This window comes from Lutra lutra, chromosome 6 (genome assembly GCF_902655055.1).
Source record: "Lutra lutra chromosome 6, mLutLut1.2, whole genome shotgun sequence".
Taxonomy (NCBI): Eukaryota; Metazoa; Chordata; class Mammalia; order Carnivora; family Mustelidae; genus Lutra; species Lutra lutra.
Genome location: NC_062283.1, coordinates 70,835,416 through 70,857,605, shown reverse-complemented (window position 1 = coordinate 70,857,605; position 22,190 = coordinate 70,835,416). Strand labels below are relative to the sequence as shown.

General features: G+C 37.9%; 1 protein-coding gene across 4 annotated transcripts in view; it reads right to left on the bottom strand.

The window, feature by feature from the left end:
• The window catches only part of SLC35F1 (solute carrier family 35 member F1), a 403,322-nt gene that overhangs the window by 127,596 nt on the left and 253,536 nt on the right, over positions 1-22,190 (bottom strand). For all 4 annotated transcript variants that reach the window (XM_047734861.1, XM_047734862.1, XM_047734863.1 and 1 more), the window contains exon 2: positions 21,063-21,238. In XM_047734861.1, the coding sequence (XP_047590817.1) occupies positions 21,063-21,238 (176 nt within the window). The remainder of the gene's footprint in view (positions 1-21,062; positions 21,239-22,190) is intronic.

Here is a 22,190-nt window from a genome sequence, read left to right as displayed (position 1 = left end):
GGAGATCATTCCCTCTCTAAAGTTCTGGCATTTTCCCTTTTAAACTCAAGATGAAAATTCTTAAAGAAATGAACTCCATTCCTTTCATACTGAGTTTTCACAATGAAACCTCAATGCTCCAATTCATGCTCCAATTGTAAGGGACAAGAGTGGGCTTATTTCCTACACTTTCTTAACTATTCCAGAAAGTTTTGATTTAATAGAAGAAATATGACAAAATAAAATTCATCTAAGTTGGCACAAAGATAGGGAAGCTTCCTCAGAAAAGATGAACTTTTGTCAGTTACACTACATTTAAGAGTATCTAATTTAGAGTTTCACATTTTTAGGAAGTGTGGAGAGATCAAAGAGAGTATGAAGGTATGCAGTGAAAGCTATGATAAGCATAGAAAATAGGACTTAGGAAGAAAGCTTTAAAAAGTATACAGTAGGGATGCCTGGGTGGCTCAGTTGGTTAAGCAGCTGCCTTCGGCTCAGGTCATGATCCCAGCGTCCTGGGATTGAGTCCCACATCGGGCTCCTTGTTTGGCGGGGAGCCTGCTTCTCCCTCTGCCTCTGCCTGCCATTCTGTCTGCCTGTGCTCGCTCGCTCTCCTCTCTCTCTGACAAATAAATAAAATCTTAAAAAAAAAAAAAGTATGCAGTAGTCTTTAATCAGAGATGGAAAGGTTTTGCTGATTTAATATGACTTAAGGTGACTTTGAGGGATACAAAAGATAATTAAAAAGAAGTGAGTTTATAATACAGAGGAAGAACTTCTGGTCAGGTATCAGAAAAAATAACTTTAGCAAGTTAAAAGTTATGGAATTAACAGCTTTAGAAAGTGCCTTTCTATAATAAAGATATAGGAATATGTAAGAAAAATCAATCAATTACTTTTTTATTTGGGAGTATTGAAGTTCAACTGAGCTATGAGTGAAAAAAAAAACAGATCAAAAACAAGTTTAAACTTTACAATAAGAATGTCATATTTAGAGGGAAGGAATCATTCTCCTTTCACTATGAAAAGGAGAAAAGTGGATACTTGTTTCTCAAAAGGATATGCACTAAATAGAAGAGGTTGAGAGAAGGGTAATCAGAATGAAGTAGAGGTGAGTTTTGAGGGACTGGAGATATTTAGCCTAGAGGAAAATGTGTGCATGAGGTTTATGTCAAGTATTTCAATTATTATGTTTGGTTTTGTTTTTTTGAGAGAAAGCACAAGTTGAAGGGAGGCTGAGGGGTAGGTAGAAGGAGAAAGTGAGAGAGAACCTTAAGCAGGCTCCTTGCTGGGCTGGATCTCACAACCCTGAGATCATAACCTGAGCCCAAATCAAGAGCTGACTGCTTAACCAACTGAGCCACCCGGGGGCCCCTCAATGACTACCTTATAAAGAGGAATTTAATATTTTATGGAATCTCCCAGAGTAGATTTAGGACACTGGTAACCAAAAAGGAAACAGATTTTGTCTTATTATAAGAAAGAATTTCAATGGTCAGGGCAGCCCAAGATGGAATGCCTTTCTCCAAAATATAGAGTTCAAAATACTTAAGTATACTCTGATTCCCTAGCCTCTCCACCAACAAGTTGTTTTTTTCTCTTATCATCTTACCATGAACAAACAAAACACAACACAATTAGAGTACTAGAGCAGCCATCTCTCCTAACCTTTAGGTATGACTTCTCATCTTTGGTTCCAAAAGGCTGTTGTGAATACATTGTGGAAAATGGTGATTTTTAAAACTGACAACCATATTTGTTGGTATTATACAGGAGTATGTCTATGACAACACTGGTGTTTGTGAAACTGAGTCTGCTTCATGTAACTAAGCTTAATGACATGTTGGTAATGACATGTGGAATTAGAGAATATCAGATACTTTGGCAGCAGGAAACCATATAAAACTTTGTGCTTTCCTTTATAACCTAAACAATGATCTCTACGCCATTACGGTAAACTGATTAGAAAATTCTGCTCTCTCCAATGGCTTTCTTTAAGTTAGAAAGAAGTGGAATATACTGAATTCGCACATTTAAAGTACTGAATTTCTTATTTTTATTGGCAATGAGGATTTATCATGGCAGAAAAAGGCTGACAAAATTTTTTTATGACTTTTCACATTTCAAGTCTAAGAAATGAGATCAAGGAAAGTAGGCCACGTTGAGTTACTCAATGGAAATTCAGTATATTTCCCCAGTTTCTTGTATTTTTTAGATGCCTTTCAACAAATTTGAGAAGTCTTTAACTATTATCTCTTCAAATATTTATTCTGCCCCATTGTTTCTCTCCTCTTGTTCTGGAAGTTCAATAATAGGCCTGTTGGATAATTTCATATTGTCCCAGATAGTTTATTCTGTTTTTCTTTTTTTCCCCCACTCATTTTTTTCTGTGCTTCAGCTGGATACTTTGTACTCACCTATCTTCAAATTCAGATTCTTTCCTCTACTGAATCCTACATTCTTCATTTTTTATACTTTTAAAAAAAATTTTATCTCTAATATTCCTATTTGACTATTTTAGGAATAGTTTCCTCATCTTTGATGAAATTCCCCTTTTCTTCATGAGTGCTGTCAACTTCTTCCACCCAAAATTAAGCTTCTGATCATAGTTATTAGTAAGTTCTTATCTGATAATTCTAACATCCATGGCATTGTTGGGTTGGCTTCTATTGATTACTTTCTCTTGACCATGTGTCACATGTTTTTTGCTTTTTCACTTCTCTAGTAATCTTTTTTTTTTTTTTTTTTGTACCTGGGTATTTTGTACAAAATAGCCGTAGAGACTGAATGAAAAAAATATTTACTTTCAAAAACAGAATGTCCTTTTCCTGTGTTAGGCTGCTTGCCTGGTGGGAGAACTCAGTCTGATCACTGAGACTGGGATTTCTTACAGCTTTAGTTTCACTTAGTTCACTACTGACTTAAAATATTTTGAAGATTTACTTTTTTAAAAAAAAATTTATTTATTTATTTGTCAGAGAGAGAGAGAGAGAGAGAATTCAAGCAGGGGGAGTAGTAGGCAGAGGGCGAAGGAGGCTCAGAATGGAGCCGATGCGAGTCTCAATCCCTGGACCCTGGGATCTTGACCTGAGCCAAACACAGATGCTTAACAAACTGAGCCACCCAGGCATTCCCTGACTTCAAATATTTTGAAAGCAGGATCAGTACTTACCCTTCTTCAGGACTTGTGGTCTGACTACTGGTGAGATTCTGGAGATCTCTGTACTCTCTCCCTAGGTACCAACTTTCGGAACCATGAAAAATAGACCTTTTCTTTACAATTCAGTTGACTTCTGTTGGGTTTCTGGGGACTTCTCTTCGCTCTCTGGTCCTGCAGCTGGCTTTTTGAACCTATAGAAATCTCTCTCTGCCTGGAACATCTTAGAAGGATTTCCCTCGACTGTCCTGCCGTGCTGCCAATCCTTGGCAGCTGAAAGTGTGGACTGCCTCTGGTTCATTTATCTCAGATCTCCAGTACTGCTCCTCTCCATCTTCAAAACATGGCTGTCATGCACTTGAGGAGGCCCCACACACACCAGGTAGAGTCTCTTTTAGTTCTTCTGTGCCATCTCTCAGTTTTTGATATACATGCCCAGCACTAGGGAAAGGCACATGGAACACAGTCTGTAAGTGTGTATAAAACTGCTCTGTGGCTAAGGTCCTTTAGAATATAATCTGCCAAACCAGCTTGCATGTGTACGTTAATATAAAGTTTTTGCTGTTTTTTTCTTGCCTCTCTCTTTGTGGATTCCTTCTCTTGTCACTCTGCCAGGGATGAAAGAAACTGAATCTTTTCTGTCTTACAAAGGGAATTTTCTGGAATTTATACATTTAGATTTCTTTTCTTCCTTAGCTTTCTGATGAGTTCAGAAAAAAACTATGATTTTATATATTTTTGTTGTTGGAGTGAGGGTGATGGTCTTTCGTGACTAATTATATCCTAAACAAAAGCCACTATATAATTTTTGATAAGTCAATTAATCTTTCTGAGCCTCAGTTTTTTCATATATAAAATGATCCATATAATACTTGTAAGGTTTAATTATATTGTAGCTATACTACACATTTTCATTTCTTTTGTTTTTCTCCTTTGGGGGGGTAATTGAAATGGTGTATAGTGTGTTCATAGAATTAAACTCACTGTGCACTCTATCTTTCTCCCCTCTTTATTTTCTTCTCCCTTCTTTAATTGTGTTCTTCTCTGAGCCATAATAAGATCATTGATCTTATCAATGATCATCCAATTTGAATGGCCTGACTTTGCACTTACTGTTTCAGAAAATCTTACTCAACCTGAAATACACTAGTTTTATTCAGAGCTAGAGCTAGGGCTTAACATTTAAAAAGCCACATAAATTGAATACATCCCTCAAATATCAAATAGATTAATGTTTTAATGACATCATCTCTTAGCACATAAAATTATCAATATATATTAATAAACAATTTTTATTGGATAGTTATCCTCATTTTTTTTTTTAAACAGGAAATTTGAGTCATAGAGATACTAAGCTGACTTGTTTAGGGAAGAAACACATTCATAGTAGAGACCATCCTTCAGTGTAATTTTATTGTCCTGATTCCCACACCAGTCCTCTAAACCACATTGCTAATTTACACTGATTTGGGATTCCTGGAGCCTACTTCCATGTCACATTCCTTATTTTTTGAAAAAGAGATATGAAGTAGATGTACTAAACTCACCTCATTTTTAATTAAATATTAATAAAGGTACACAAGAGAGAAGAAAACTGTATATAAATAACACTGAGCCATAGAAATAGACAAGATATATTTAGCTAATAGACATAAATCTACACTGATACAGCTTAAAATTTCTCTATTTCTCTCCAATACATTCCTCCCAGGTACATCTATATCAGTAAACCTCCTCAGTAACCCAAACCTGGTAAATGCCCAAAGGTTATCCTTCTGCTTTCTAAGCAAAAAGAATCTTTTTTTTTTTTTTTTAATGGAAATTCTGATTAAACCCTACCTAAACTGACCCAAGTGCTCTGGTTTACACAGTTCCCTAAAGGATTAATACTGATGTCATTTATATGACCACAAGCTGTGTTTACAGCAATAAAAAAAGCTAGGCTTAGGTAATATTAATAGCTTTGCTAAGTACATTACTATAAAAGGTTTGTGGATGATATAAATTTCTGTATTATTACTCCAGTGCTCTGGCAGTGGCATTTTTCCAGGGGAATGTATCACAGGGCTCATTTGTTTTCCCTTCTTTGCACTAATTCATGAGGAGATGAAAACAAGAGACTGACTGAAAGAAAGAAGAAGAGGAGTCCACCAGGACTTTGTCTTACACCATGAATAGACTGGGTAAGGATCATTATCATTTTGTGTTTTTATTTTAGGATTCAAAAACCATTTCACCTTGCCAATAAACATAAGAAAGGATGCTCACTTCACTGGTAATTAAGGAAATGAAATTTAAAACAATGAGGTTTTTTTCACCTTTTAGATTGACAAAAATATTACTGATAATATCCAATGTTGATAAGTAAGTGGGAAAATATACTCTCAAGTACTCTTAGTAGGCTTTTGAACCGGTAATACTTTCTGGACAGGGGAGATTTAGTGATATTATATCAATATTTAAAATGTCCTTGACTCAGCGTTTAAGTTTTTAGAAATCTAAACTACAAAACACTCTCACATGCATTTAAATTATATTTACAGGGATAGTTCTTATAAAATGGATGGAATAATTCAAAACTGGAAATAATCTGCATGACTACTAATTGAGAGTTTAACAATAGTACTGTAGCAATTAAAAACTAGAAGGTGAATGTACATGTACTGAAATGGAAAATTTTCCAGAATATATTACTAAGTGAAAATAGCAACTTTCAAAACAATATATATAGTTCCTAGCATTTACATTAAAATGTATTATAACCATATATTTGAATGCATATACAAAGAAAAAGTCCCATGAAAATGAATAACAAAATTTTAACAAAGATACCTTTGACGAAGAGAAGGATTTATTTGGGTGGTGGGAAGTACCATCTCTTAAAAAAAAATTATGTCTGTATTTGCAATATTTATATTTATACAAACATGTGATGTTTATATTCACGTATTATTTGGGTAATTTAAAAAACATAAACATAATTTTTTTAAATGGCTATGACACTGTCACCTCAAATATGGTCTCAGTCTCTTGGCTTTTCATGGTTTCCTCCTAGTATTTAGCCGTTTTTATAAAGTAGACATTTGCCTTGGAAGCAGTCCAACAAAGGTCTTTGATTGGAAGGTATATTATTAAGGAGGTCTTTCAATGTATTGTAACTCAACCAAATTGAATTGATTTCAGTGGGAAGCTCTATATTAAGGGTTAAATGGAATTCTTTGAGATTAGCAGTAATGCTGTATACAGAGGACAGTATCTTCCAAAGTTATTTTTTTAAAGATTTACTTCCTTATTTTAGAGAGCAGGGGAGGGGCAGAGGAGGAGGGAGAGAGAGACTCTCCAGCAGACTCCCTGCTGAGTGTGGAGCCCAACACACGGCTATATCTCAAGACCCTGAGATTATGACCTGAGCTGCAACCAAGAGTCAGACACTCAACCAACTGAGCCATGTAGTGTCCCCAAAGTTATTTTTTATGAAACTAGTACCTAAAGTATTAAGTTTCTGTTTTGTTTTGTTTTACATTTGGATCAGTGTTTTCACTGTGAAATCCAAAGCAACTTAGCTTGTACTTTAGAAGACACTCTACTCTGAGAACAAAAATTAGAATATTCCATCGTTGGCCCTCTTTCCTCAAGTAGAAAGGCTAATTAGAAAGTAGGAATAACAATATTCTAGTATCTTGATTTTGAGCTTCTTGAACCTTATTAAAAGACTTTATTTTGGTTCAATGAATAAAACTGGGAAGTATGCATTGATTTCAATGAGTATGGAAAAAAAATCACCAATTCCTTCCCCCAGCTATTTTTAAAAATCCTGATTCAATATAAATAAAAAATAAAGGATTTACATAATTATCCAAAACCTGATTGACTAATGCACTTCAGCTTAGAACAAATACTTTTTAAAGAGGGCATAGTGATGAAGTTGTGGCGGGTGTCAGAGATAGAGCCCAGATCAGGAGTGGTCACAGCAGTTCAGGTAATGGGGTAAGGGTGATAGGTGGCTTGGCTTAGGCATGCAAGAGCAAATGCAGATAGGGAAAGGATATCTGAAAGGGGCTCACCTAGTGTCTGGTACACAGTGGGCTCAATAAATAATGGTAACATTTAACTGAAGACAACTTTGAATCAGTATATCCCACAACCAAATGTAACATATATTTTTTTAAAGATTTTATTTATTTATTTAACTAAATGTAACTTTAATACCAAAGATGATGGGATTTTTCTAAGATAGTTTGTTAGGTGTGTTTCAATTTTAACAATGACAGCTGCATAGATACACAGGGGATACGTGGGGTTAGAGATACACTTGCTAGGCAGAGATACCTTTTTTCTGGTTTTCAGGGGAAACCATGAATAGATTAGATCAGGAATTTTGGTACAAGATTGGTAGGATGCAATAATGGTTTCTTCAAAGGAATCATAATCACTGTTGTGTTTAGTTAGATATTTATCTGGCTACTTTCTGAAAACAAATTGGGAGTATGGGAAATTATACATATTGTGAGACCGGTTGTCAAAGGCACCATTAATTCACTCCTCCAAAATACTACTCACTACTCCAAAATCCTCCTTCCTGCTGCTCCACAGCTGCTAATGGTCCCAGTGAGTGGTTGGCAGTCTTTCTCCTCTTGTCAGGTACTGAGATAAAGCTAATGAGCTTTAAAAATTCTTTACTGTACTATTGCTTTTCACTTTATAACACTAAATTATTATGGTTTCTAATATTTTACAGGGGTTGTTGAAACTTGGGAAGAACTTAAGTTCATATACCAGCAAATGCCGGAAGGGTAAATGGCTTCCTAAAGGGGTAAAGCCAAAAAAGTAAGGGACTGTTTGCTACTACGCAAAGGGGTCACAAGCCAGGCAAAGTGACAGAGACCTGTGATCAATATGTAGCTGCTTTATAAGAGGATAGGAGACCTTTGGGCATCTTGGAAATCACTAACAATCATGAAATTAGCCAAGCGCCCTAGCTCACAGAAGCTTAGCAGCCAAGAAGTCACCATAGCTAAGTCTAAATAAAGGATGTTATCTGCACTGTATTCTCCTGGACCGACAGAGTATGTGTGTGTGTGTGTGTGTGTGTGTGTGTGTGTGTGTGTGTGTGTGTGTGTGTTGGGGGGTAGGATACAGGAACTGGAGGAACAACTGTTTTTATTTTAGTGTCAAGTCAGGATCCTAGAATAAAGGGTGTGTGCGCAGGCCATGGGGAGGCCACAAAGTAGCAAAGTATTAATTGTAACTGCTTGTAATGAATTCTTCTGCTGTGAACAACAGCAAAACCAAGGACTGGCAGCTGATGGACAGAAGAGTTGTGAAAATAGATGACAAAGGAGAAGTAAATTCTTTAACAGTGAAGATGTGTGGAGAGGAGGGAAAGTGAGGCCTTCAAATCTGGCCTCTTGCAATTACAGGGACTCTTCACTAGTCACGCTCCTTCTTTCGCCTGTGAGCTTAGAAGAGCAGGTGAAGGGAGATCATCTTTACTCGGTTAGGCATCCTTCACACCTGATCATACAGTGCCTAACAGAAGAAGGCCCTCAAAAAAGCACCTGTTGAATAAATGAATGAAATAATAGATGGATGAATACATGAAGGAAGAAATGTGTGACTGAGGAAGGTAAGAGAAATTAAATCTAGGTAAGAGATAGTTGAGCAAGGTGTAATCAGTTCAGAGCCTTCTAGAAGGTTCTGTATAAGGAAACATGGGCAGAACTAAAACTATAAAACTCAGTAGGCTGGGGAGCAGTTGCATCCTTGGCTTGTGTATATAGGGCTGATTCCTTTCGTTAAGAGACACTCTGAGTATAGGAACACACTTTAGGAGTGAGGTATCCAAATTACTCAACATATCTGATGCCAAAACAACAGAAACTAGGAGTTGAGATCTATTAAGTTCCCATATAGTAAATAACTTACAATTTTTAACAGTGCAGAGACTTCCACATTTATGTCACTTACATAAGGTCTGCCCACACATTTCTCTGTTAAAAAGAAGTTACCAAGTTCCTTAACTTTATTTTTAGAAGTTGAGCTCTTTGTTTGCTTCTGAATGATCTAACTTAGTTTCTTTTAGTCTGACAAAAGTTTAAAATCAATAGCTTGCTTAAAGCGTGCTGTAATGGCCCTGAGTTTAACACAGCACAGTTGGAAATTTCGACCTCTGCGAATGACATCCACTAAGCCAAAAAGTTGAAATGTGTTTGCAGGTACAGAACCAGATGCTTTGAATCGGGTGAGACCCCAGTAGTCCATTGAGCTTGTCTGTGGCATGCTTTTCCTGCTGCAAGATGGGTGAGTGAGAGCTCCATGATCTTGACAGCATGTCCGTCCCCTCTTCTCAGCTAGAGGATGACACACTGGTGGCCATTTCACTGGCTATGTAGCCCCCAAAGCTTTGTGCTCTCTCAGAGCATTTTACGGCTCTTTTTCTTCTTGGATTATTTTTATTTTTTCCTCTCCCCACCCTGATTTTATTTTTCAACTTTAAAATAGAACAAACGTTCTTGCTGTGTCAAAAAATGGGAGCACGATTCCTTTTAATGAGCTCATCCAAGGACAATTCTTGTCTGTGCAGTCATTCATTAGTAAGACTGACCTCTGCCTATAGATTTTGTACTATGGCTTCTAGTGAAATGGCCCGAAAAGGGACATGCTGCTCACTGTTTATTCCAAATAACTAGTGGAGATTTGGGATTTGGATTATAAAACAGTAACCCTCCCCTCCCCTTGGGAATACATCCGAAGAATTCCTGCTGTGGTAATAATAGGTCTTCTAAAGCATCTATGGCCATTGCCCAAGAACCGACTCCTTGCCGGGAATTATCTTGGACAGAAATGCCGTCTCTTCTTGGCTTTGGTCAAACCACACTTCTTTGTCCTCAACTTCTCCAGCTGGCATATGCCTTGGTCAGCGGCTCAAAGATAAATGAGATTTTCCCAGCTGCTTTGGATCTGCTTTGCTTTCTATATGTGTATTCATCTGGGTGCGGTTCACAGATGCACTGTGCGTGTGTTGTGGAAGAAATAAACCACTCAGGAAAAGAGGTGATCAAACTTAGTTTACAACATACTGATCTTCATTGGTGTCCTTTTGATTCCAAGCCTTTTCTTGAACAAAGAGTAGTAACTTGCAGGCACGGCTTAAACTGAATGTAGATCTTCTCTGTAGTATCTAAAGTTGTAGTGATAGTTGCATCTCAGTAAAGTGAATGAGAATGTTTTCTTCCCATTTCCTCCCATTTTTGTGTCAGTTATGATTATAGGAGAAGGAGGAAGCTGGATGAAGAGAGAAAATGGGAGAAGAGCAAGGAAACATACACACAAACAAGAGGAAAAGAAAGGGTGGGAAACAATTTTGCTTTGAGGTTTTATGGTCAAAATCAAAGCTAGTAGAGCAAAGAACTCATTCATTTCTGGGGACAAGCACTGATCTAGGGAATTTTTCTTTCAAGTTTTCCTTTGGCAATGCTCCCTTCCCCTTTATGATCTCTCATAGTTTTGGTGCACTTAATGCCTGAAAGTAGAAGGGTGGCTCTGGCTCCCTCTGGACAGATTCTGGGTGCTCACTGCTCCCCTTGGCTTGTCTTTCTCAGGCAAAAGACACCCACTCCACACCCTGGGGGAGAAGGACTTGGGCTAGTGGATTTCAGAATGAGTCATGCACCAGTGTAATAATTCCATCAGTGAGTTCCCTCACTCACATTGGCCACCACAGTAGGTAAGGAAACACCTAAAATATCTTTTCCTTGTAGTCTTCTATGCATCGTACCAGCAACAAGTTAAGGAGAACACAGCTGCTGGAAAATGCCTAGTGAATTTCAGGGTCCTCATGTTCAAATTTATTCAAATTAAGGGTAAGTTGTGTAAAATCCAACTTGCTAGGGAGGAGAATCAATATTTATTAAGTTCAATCTAATGCTGATGATGGCAGACCGTATGCACTCAGTGGTCCTATATGCCTGAACCTGTGCTACAAGTTTTCCATACATCACTTCATTTAGTCCACAGGAAACCCGTAAGGCAGTTAACTATTACTACCCTGACATATGAAACGAGGGAAAACAACACAGAAAAGTTATGGAAACTTACCGGGATGACTTAAGTTTGGATTAACTGAGAAACAGAAAAAGTCTAGGCCCTAATTGTTTAAAATTACACTTTAATTTAGTGGACTTAAGTAGTAATTCCTAAATATGGTTCTTAAAGATAGATATTTTCTTAGACATGGCTAATTAGATAGTTAAAGTAAAAGAAAGTAATATTCATGCTACTTCGTAGAAAGAAGTATCAAAGAGTAAAACAAAAAATGGTCAAAAATATAAATTCTGATCACATTCCTTTTTATTTCCAAGTCATTTCTTTTATGTTTTTCCTCATATAGGTCACTGAAGAGGACCAGTCACTCCAACTTGTAGTCAGAACCCACCATTTGCAAATACCACATTTAAATTTGGTGAGTTAAATTATCTTTTTTCTGGTCCTCAAAAATCTCAGAAATGGAAACCAATGAAACCAGATACTAAAAAAAAATGCATAGACAGGGAATTCTGATCTAAAGTAACCACAATGCAGCTCTAATCCTGTAAAGGGAAAAAAAAAATGTTTGCTTCATTTTTTTCCCTTGCAAATCTCATGTAGCAGACAGCAAGAGTATCTGCAAGATGGCTAACTGCTGAGTCTTTGATTTAATGAAAACTTAGGGAAAGCAATTCAACTCACTGCAGGGACTGCTTTGTTCTTCCATTATGATTCTTTTTTAATGAGAAAGATGATTGTAAGGATAAACTCTATTCCTCTGAATTTTTACACTAATTACATACAAAGCACTATTTTGGCAGAAGGGGACTTATCTCCTTCAGGCAATACAGTTATCATCTTGTAACTACCCTTCAATCTCCCACATGAACACTGGAGTTTCGTGCCAGGAATGAGTGTTGCTCTATGCCAGCTCTCAGCATGGATAGGTGAATGCTTAAAGATTTCCAGAATTAACAGTCAACATGGACTCCAGACAAGACAGAGAGACAATCCCTCTTTCTAAGCTTATATGCTATTTGGAATGAAAGAGTCAGAAGGGCATCCCTTAAATGAGTATTTGGCATGGGGAATAAGGGAGAGTGTGATGTGTAGTGTGTGTGTGCCTGTGTGAATGTTTATATGAGGATTCATTAAGAGAAGATAGTGTTGCATATTCATGTCATTTTCCTTTAATCTAAAAGTCATTTAGGTGATATTGAAAGTTCTGTGTAAGGTATCACTCTACTTGAGATTCGTCCACTTTTAACGCACAGAAGACATGCTCTGTTGGATCCTCTTAACTTTGATTAATACCGGAAGACTTGATTTGGCAGATTCGCCCTGTTAAGTACCGCATATGTACGGAGTGTGTGTGTGTTTGCATTGTTTAATGGATTATAAGCTCGATAAGTTAAGAGCTCAAGGTCTTGGAGTAGGTATTTTTTTGAAACTATACTCATCCTTGTAGTCTAAGAGCATGTCATGTGAAGTGGGAAGATTTAATGATTTAATATCCATAAGTGACTGAAGGAATAGCGACTATAGTTTCCCTGTTGGAAAACTCTGGGCCTAATGAGACATTATTTTTTTTTAATATTTTTATTTATTTATTTGACAGACAGAGATCACAAGTAGGCAGAGAGGCAGGCAGAGAGAGAAGGAGGGGAAGCAGGCTCCCTGCCGAGCAGAGAGCCCGATGTGGGGCTCGATCCCAGGACCCTGGGACCATGACCTGAGCCAAAGGCAGGGGCTTTAACCCACTAAGCCACCCAGGCGCCCCCATGAGACATTATTTTAACATGCTAACCATGAAGGGCTAGTAGATGGTCATTTTTTTTTCATTCTTTTTTTTTTCCCCTTTGATCAGGTGTATTAAAGTATAATTTACATGTGATAAAATCCATCTCTTCTAGTGCAGAGCTTGAAGCATTTTCACAAATGTGTGTGTATATATATATATATTCCTGTAACCTCTACAATAATCAAGCTCTATAGAACATTTCCTTTGTTCCCCTTTGCAGTCAATCTCTCCCATTCCCAGGCTCTGGCAACCACATACTATTTCCTCATCTCACAGTTTTGCCCTTTCCACAACATCACATTATTACCCAGTATAGAATTACACAGTATAGAAATTTTCATGTCCAACCTCTTGAACTTAGAGTAATGCTTTTGGGATTAATCCATATCATTGCATGTGTCTTACTCCTTTTTATGGCTGAGTGGTACTCCATTGTATGAATTCACCACAACTTGTTTATCCTTTCACAAGTTGGTGAGCTTTTGGGTTGTTTGCTGTTTTTGGCAATTATGAACAAAGCTGCAACGGACATTTGTATATAGTTCTCTGTGTGGACATCATGTTCTCATTTCTCTTAGAAGAGTGTGATTGATGGGTCATATGGTAAGTGTATGTTTATCTTTATAAGAAATTGCCAAGATATTTTTCAAAGTGGTGGTATCATGTTGCATTCCCAGCAGAATGGTCTCATAGAATGGTCTACGAGAGTTTCAGTTGTTCCATATGCTGGCAGACAGTTTTGCTAGAACTGGACTCTAGTTTTCTCTTATGATTTTCTTTGATCATTTCCCAGTATGGTTTGTGTATATTCCCCTCTTCCTCACCACTCCCCTCCATCTTTTCTTCTCCCTTCCCCAATAACACAAGCATAATTCCCATGGAGTGTCTACCAAGGATTCATCTGAATACCTCAATTCCCAAAGTACAGCCTTTACTATGGAGGCTAGAACTCTCCAATGATACTTAAGTAAAAATAAAGGCAACCTGACAAGAAATAGGAATGGAGGTTTGCCAGATGATATCCCACATGGGAGAATTTTCAAGAGGCTCTGATGAATATTACCTCAGCAGACTTAGGTAAGTGACAATAATATTTCCCTCACAACTCTCAAGGTTGTTATAATTCAGTATTTATACTTGCCAAGTGCTTTCTTATACTGACAACCCACTAACAGTCCTCCTCAGTGACTTAGTCAAGGTTTTCCAGAGAAATGGAAACTGAGCTATGTGTGAGCATAACTTGGGCTTTCGATTTGAGAAAACCCTGAATCCTGCTTTAACGCTTTTCACTGCTGTGGCCTGTGTTTTGACTCCCTACGGCACATTCCAACAAAGGCAGGGGGGTAAAGATTCACAGAGGATTTAAAAAAGGATGGATTTATTAAGTTTTACTTAAGAGAAAAAAAAATCAGATCAACTCAATTAAGAAAATAGAAAAGAGCTATTTTAAATCACAATGATCAGTGGACTCTTTAAAAGTACATATCCAGATGATATAATAACTAGGATTTAAAAAAAGGATTGAATCTCATAAGAGGGTTATTTCAGTGGAATCTAAATACAATATATGATTTACAGAACTAGGGAGAAAAGATGCTCAGGTGACTCTAGGATCTGATAGATACGTAAGTTTCTAAGATGTCGTAACACTCTGAGAGGTCTATGTTATTTTGCATGAAGCCCTACATTTCTTCTAATTACATAGATTTTTTTTTTAGTCTTGAAACATTGGTAATTATGATTTTAGCCTATGTAACTCTACATAAGAAGTGCAGTGTTTCTTCAGAGAACAAATATGAACGTCTGGAGTGGGAAGAGGTAGCAATCGCTTACTAATTAATATTTTCCCAGCTACCACCATAAGGAGAAATGCTTTCTGGGGCACAAATTCCAAGAAGAGCATTTGCTGAAAATGCTGAGGGCTATGGGTCTGGGCCATTGGGCCATGAGTTGCATCTAGCTTTTGTGTGTGGGCAAAGCTGTCATTTTTATGTACTTCTCTCAGCTGTCCTGCCCTACTTGAATGCCCTGAGTAGGAAAAAGGAGATGGTGTGTAGGGCAGGCAAGGAGAAAGAGAGTGCTTAAAATAACTGAATGGAGTTCATTTTTTCAGCCCCCTCCCCTTAGAACCGAAATTTGAACTAGGATTTCTGTCTTCGTTCAAAGTGAGGATATTTTTCATGAAGAGTATATCATGCATTTACTTTTCAGTATCCTCTCTTTAGAAAAAATCAAAGGGATTCCAGGGGGTGATGTGTTTATGAGCACTCTCTTAGTACTCTTAGAGACCTGTTTCATTTCACACTAACACAAAGAAATGTATAAATGATTCAATAAATTCCTTAATGTCCATGTTTCAAGAATTTGCTGAAAAGCAAAATACATGCACAACCCATTAAATTGCTTTTAGCTGGAAGTGTGATCTTTTATTCAAAATTGGAGACTTTATAAAAGTATCTTTCAATGAAAAAGCAAAACATATAGAACGAGTCACCAGGAATATATCTAATGATGACCAGTGGTGACAGCATTTTATTTTTTTTCCCAGGGTCTGTCTACGAAACGAAGCAAACACTTCTCTATTTGTGCTTTTATTATTGATACCCTTTTTTTTTTTAATCATCATGCCTGGAGGAGGAAAATAAAACTTGAAAGTGTTTCCCCCCCCCCCCTTTGGCATCCTGCCTTTGCCCCACAATCCTCTCTTTCCCCATCACAGAGTAAAAAGTGAATGGAAAAATAAAGAGTAATTAAGGAGGCAAGAAGTGAGAAAAACTGCAGATGAAGAAAAGAAGGAAATTATTGACTATTTAAAAATTATGGTTTATCTACACTCAGAAGTTAAAAATTGCCAGAAGAGGAACCATGGTTATCTATTCGAGAAATGCTGAAAGTAGTTCTGGGAAGCATCAGGATTCTTATAATAATTGATAAGAGAAATTTATGGGCCAAAGGTGGGATGACATATTTTTTCTTGATATCCTATCTTCACCTTTGTTTTTAAAAGCCTGTCACATTTCTTGCTTCTACAACATAAATGCAAGAACTGGTTGGGCTTTAGTCAGACCCCAGTCTGTTCTTTCCTCTTGTTGACAGTCTTTGCTTTCTGTGTTCTCTGCTTCCTGGTTTCAGCTAGCATTACATTGAATTTTAAGGAAAAAAAAAAAAGTAGATATGAGGAAGAGTCTTCTTTTGAGAATTTCCTAGGCAAATCCATAAAAATTTTGTAAGCTTCCCTATACTTTTGTAATTACAGTCCTGTGAGACAACAGAAAATATACATATTGGTCTCTGTCCCCAGTTTCTGGCACAGAGCTCCAAAAACTCTTGTAATTTCCTAAGTAATAAGAGTACTCAGGAGCATTTTTTGTTCTAATGTTTGGTCTTTGACCCTGGTTCCTGACACAGTGTTCCTAAATCCCTTGGAATTTCCAAGGTGATGGCACTGTCTTCTGTTTGAATGAGGGGACTCCTGGTGGGCTCCAGGATAGAGAGTGGTTACCACAGAGTCCAAGCCATGATTAGAAGTGTAGAATTTTCAGCCCCAGCTGTCCATTCCCCAAAAAGGGGCAAGGGGCTGGACATGGCGTTAATGATCAATTATGCCTACATCATGAGGCCTCCATGAAAATCTCCAAAGTAGAGGCTTCAGAGAGCTTCAGGGTTGATGATCACACGGAGGTGCAGAGAGAGTGGCATGCCCAGAGAGGCACGGAAGCTCCATGCCCCTTCCGACATACTTTGCCCTGCTCATCTCTTTCCTCTGGAATTTCAACTATATTATTTATCATATCCTTTCATAATAAACTGATAAACAGTAAGTAGTCTCTTTTCTTGAGTCCTGGGAACCGCTCTAGCAAGTTCATCAAACTCAAGAAGGAAGCTAAAGGAATGTCTGATTTGGAGTCCATCAGTCAGAAGCACAGGTTACAACCCAAACTTGCGACTGGCCTCTGAAGTGAGGGGGCAGTAGTGTGAGATTCAGTTCTTAACCTGCGTAATCTTATGCTAGCTATCTCCAGGTAGACAGGGTCAGAACTGAGATCAACCGTAGGTCACCCAGCTGGTGTCACAGAATTGCTTGGTAGGAAAAACACCACACATCTGGTGACAAGAGCATGAGTAAGGGAAAGCAGGAAGAGAGCTGAGCTTTCCTTTATAATTCCTGAAGCCCTACTAGGTACATACAGCCTGAGTCTGGATTTCAGGCCTTACTTACTTCAAAAATTTTAATTGCCTAAACAACTTCTCAAAAGTGGATACTATCAACCTACTGAAGTTATAGTTAAATTCTCAAACTTGCTACAGTGTCAACAGAACTACTTGTTTGAAGCACACTTTTTCTGTAAAGTTGTATTATTGAAGCTCTTTGTTATGAATAGCAAAATCGTTTTGAATTTTAGAACTATCTGGAACAGGGGCGCCTGGGTGGCTCAGTCAGTTAAGTGACCGTCTTTGGCTCATGTCATGATCCCAGTGTCCTGGGATTGAGGCCCACGTGGGGATCCTCTCTCAGCAGGGTATCTGCTTCTCCCTCTGCTCCTCCCCTGCACATGCCCTCTCATCGTTCTCAAATAAATAAATATAATCTTAAAAAAAAAAAAGCATATCATAGAACTATCTGGGATAAAAACCTGTCACCAGTCAAGGAAAGGGTTAGACTTAAAACTTGTCCAACAAGATAGATATTTTTTAAAGGAGGATGGAAGTCAGATTTTTTTGTAGGAACCAATTAATAATAAGGGACAAGTTCAGAACTCCCGCTTGAACTGGAGTTATATTGGAATTTCTACTGGAACCTGTTGCTTCAGGTCTTTGGTCACTGGTTCAGAGCAAATCTAGTAAAGAGGACTCAGTTTAATTTTAAGTCAAATCTCCACAAGGCATTTGCCATAGTATCACCCTGAGCACTCTTGGAAGCCTTCTTGCATTTATCACATGTATTCACATGTGATAATCATAACTTTTTAGAAGTTGTATGGTTACAATGATAAAAAAATATTTGTTTAAAAATATCCTGAGACTAACTTCTTATAGTTATGTGGCCTAAGGGGACATCAAATTAAATGATGACTTGGCAGGTAAACGGTGTCTGTGCTGGGATAATGGGAAAGACAGTAATTTTGTTCAGTCCTGATCTCCAGACCTCTGGGAAGAGTGGTCAGGAAGTACCAGCAAAGAAGAAATTGTGGCTGTGAGAGCATGTCCCCTGAACACACCAGACTTTTCATCCTTTCATTCTCTCTGCTCTGTTTTTCATTCCCTCTCATATCGTGGGGTGCACAGGGAAAGAAATTATGTCTCTAGAACATAGTATTGAATCAGCCTATAAAAAAATTAATGTAATTAGTATGTTGATTTCCTGATTTTAGCTTAATGCTAGCCTTTTAAAACTTCTAAAGATGAGGGGCGCCTGGGTGGCTCAGTGGGTTAAAGCCTCTGCCTTCGGCTCAGGTCATAATCCCAGGGTCTGGGGATCGAGCCCCACATCGGGCTCTCTGCTCAGCAGTGAGCCTGCTTCCTCCTCTCTCTGCCTACTTGTGATCTCTGCCTGTTATCAAATAAATAAAATCTTAAAAATAAAAAATAATTCTAAAGATGAGATTAAAACAAACCTTCTAAGTAAACACCAACATAAAGACATGTCAGTGAATTGAGTGGTAATCTGAGGCAATGGCAGAAATCTCCAGATAGGTCATTTTATTTATTTATTTATTTTTTTAGATTTATTTATTAATTTATTTGACAGAGAGAGAGAGAGATCACAAGTAGGTAGAGAGGCAGGCAGAGAGAGGAGGAAGCAGGCTCACTGCTGAGCAGAGAGCCCAATGCGGGGCTTGATCCCAAGACCCTGAGATCATGACCTGAGCCGAAGGCAGAGGCTTAACCCACTGAGCCACCCAGGCGCCCCCAGATAGGTCATTTTAGAAACTGATTCTCTCCATCACTGGATGGGATAAACAGAATTTCCTCAGGTGCCCTTCAGTCTTTTTTTCAAAGAGGCTCCAAATTCCTTGTCCTAGTTTTTGGCCTCTTGCCAGGGGTGCTTCTCCCTGGTCCACTCTCCCCACCCAATCCAGAATCACATTGTCTTGATTTCATTGCTGTGCCTCACTAGACCTCGCCCCAGGGCTGGTTTCTTATTCAGGATTTAAAAATTCAAGCAAAACCCCTTCTTTCTGTTCAAAAGTATCTTCTTTTCCTCCTCCGGCCTCCCCTAGATCCCACATGGTGTTACAGGGAATCCCAGGAGGCCTGTGACCTTGGCCTGGGGTGAGCCTTACAGCAACTAGTTCTACAGCCTAGAGCAGGTTCCTGACACAGGTGAAACACCGATTTCCTAACTTATAAAATTTTGGATGATAATACTTACTTTCTTTGACTGAAGGAATAATAGAGATAACTTACATACATAGTGTCTAGCATATTATAGAGTTTTGAAAAAGGTATCGTTATAAAGTGTAGGTCTTTTGCTATATGTAGTTTTCTAAGCTTTTCGGACTGTGAAATTTTGTTTCTTAGAGTGGCAGTTTTATATTTTTCCTCATGAAGTTTTTGTTAAATCTCTGGATTCCTGGAAAGTAAGATGGACAAGAACCTCCAAGACTAGTTACAATTCACCATCTCTTACCTAGACGATTTCATTCTAAAAATCTTGAGAAGATAAATTCACCATATTCCTGTGAATTTCGTGGGTTTTCTTTTTTGCATTAGTAGTGTGCAAACTGTTAGCTTCCAGATCACACTGAGGAAATATAGCTGAGACTCAACATCTAGAACTTTTGAAGTCTGAGTTTTAGTTGAAATTTTATTCTTAAATTAATTATGTCTATTGTAGTTTTAAAGCAAAGCACCAATAATACAATTTTTTGAGAAGTAAATGAAATTAGCTTTTCCAATACTTAAAAAAATTCCAAAGTTAAACTGGAATTCAGTCCCAGCTGGACAAAATCTAGTATTGGCCACATTGTTATGATTAAGCAATATTATTCTGTATGGCCATTTATATAAAGCATAAAAATGAAATACTTGATACGGTTCTTATAAAAGTTTCAAAAAAGTATGATTATTAGGTTTGATGAATAAAGCTATTCACATATCCTTATTTATTATAAAGTATATAATTGTCTTTGAACCTATTAATGATTATTTCTCAATGCATATTTCACAGTGAACAGCTTCTAGGGGGTGAATTGTTGGCTATTTCTGGGCCAGAGGAAAGAGGATTTACACCAGATTCAGTGTTAAGTCATACGGTTCTGAATTACATTCTCTAGAGATACCCCCCCAAATATTTCAACTTCAGGCCAATTAAAAAGTTGTGTGTGCTTTTTTTTTAAGATTTTATTTATTTATTTGACAGACAGAGATCACAAGTAGGCAGAGAGGCAGGTAGAGGGAGAGGGGGAAGCAGGCTCCCTGCTGACCAGATGTGGGGCTTGATCCCAGGATCCTGGGATCATGACCTGAGCCGAAGGCAGAGGCTTTAACCCCCTGAGCCACCCTGATGCCCCTAAAAGTTTTTCTTGCTTTGATTGTTGGAGGACTTGTTTTATTGTTTTAGCTATTTTAAATTTAGACAGAATATCTCCTCTGACCATTTGTGGTAGTTTTCTTTTCTTTCTTTTCCTCTTTATTATTAATAGAGTTGTTCGTGTTTACTATTTTTATGTTTCTTGTGACACCTTCCCAAGGAACATACATTTGTCTGTTTTTCCCTTGGATTTCTCAGGACGGGCGTGAGTGAGGACAGCTGCATCAGGCCGTTCCAGCTTCCAGGGAAGCACTCTATTTAGATTCACGGAGGGGTATGAGGAACATTAACAGAAATTCAGATAGTGAGCAATTGTACATTTTGCCTATACATGCATTTCCCACTTCCCGCTGAATTCACACAATTTCTGCTTCTTTGTGATTTATTCATTCATTCTGTTTGCTTTATTACTGTAAAATAGAAAAGTGAGATTTGAGGTTCTGAATTGGCTTATGATGCTGTAAGTGAAAAAAGTTAATTTAGTCACGGCTCATCATTCTTCTAGATGTTTGTAAAAAAGAAATTGAGCTATATTCCAAGCTACATATGGGTTTTTGCATGCTTACCTTGTCTGACAGCTAGTGTGGTGGTATAGACCAAGAAGAGAAGGATGTAATTGAGGAAACTCTGGAAGACTGGTGTATTGGCATGGAAATCTTCTGACAGGTACTTGCTGGTCAAGCCAATTCCACAAATAAGAAGGGATAACACCTGGCCCAGAGCCACAGAGATTAACATCTCCCTGAAAAGTAAAGAGAAACAGCAAACATCAGCAGGAAGTCCATTAAAACAGTAACAGTTAAAATTTACTAAGCACTTGTGCCATTCACTAGGCTAAGTGTAATAAATAGCATTTCTTATTGCCCATCACAATGATCCTACAAAAGAGGTACAGTTTTTAGTGAGGTTTTACAGAGGGGGGAAAAAAACCAACCAAGTTTAGAGGGGTTGAGGAATTTGCTCACTGTCACATAATTAGGAAATGGCAAAGCTGGGATTTGAGACCGAATCTCTCTAAGCGATCCTGGCTTCTAGCCAAGGCGTTCTGGAGCCTGTGGGGGGAATTAACATCATCCCTGATGCCCACCATTGCATTCACTAAATGTTCAGAAACCCAAGAGAACATTTGCACCCTGACAAAGAGGCATCTCATTGTAACCTTATCTTAAGGTTCTCATACCAATAGAGACTCTTGTTTATAGACTGAAATTTTGGATCCAGGAACCCCTGAAAATCCAAAGGATCATCTCCTTCCCAGTCTCAGATTTTGGATCTTCTTTTGCTCTAGCAAGCACTAATAAGCACTAGTCTCTTTTTTCCTTTACACAAGTTACAATTGATTGCATATTAAAACTGTTATTCATGAAGGAAATTTAGTTACCGAGGTGGTATAATAAAACATTTCACATTGTATAAATATTTTCTGTGGCTTTTTCATAGGCATTGTAGACCACTGTAGTAGGGACTAAAAGCAAGAGTCAAGGGGTTCACTTTGCATAGAAATAAAATGCCCATATGGGTTTTATCATCATATAAACCTGCACAATCTGACTCAGGAAGAGCTCCTAGAAATACAAAGCAGGCTTCTGCCTTCCCCAAAAGTCCCATCCAACTTTTCTGGTTTATTTATAGAAACAGTAATGTAAAATAAGCAAGGAGTAGTATTTCTAAATAAAAAGCACTGGCCAGAAAAT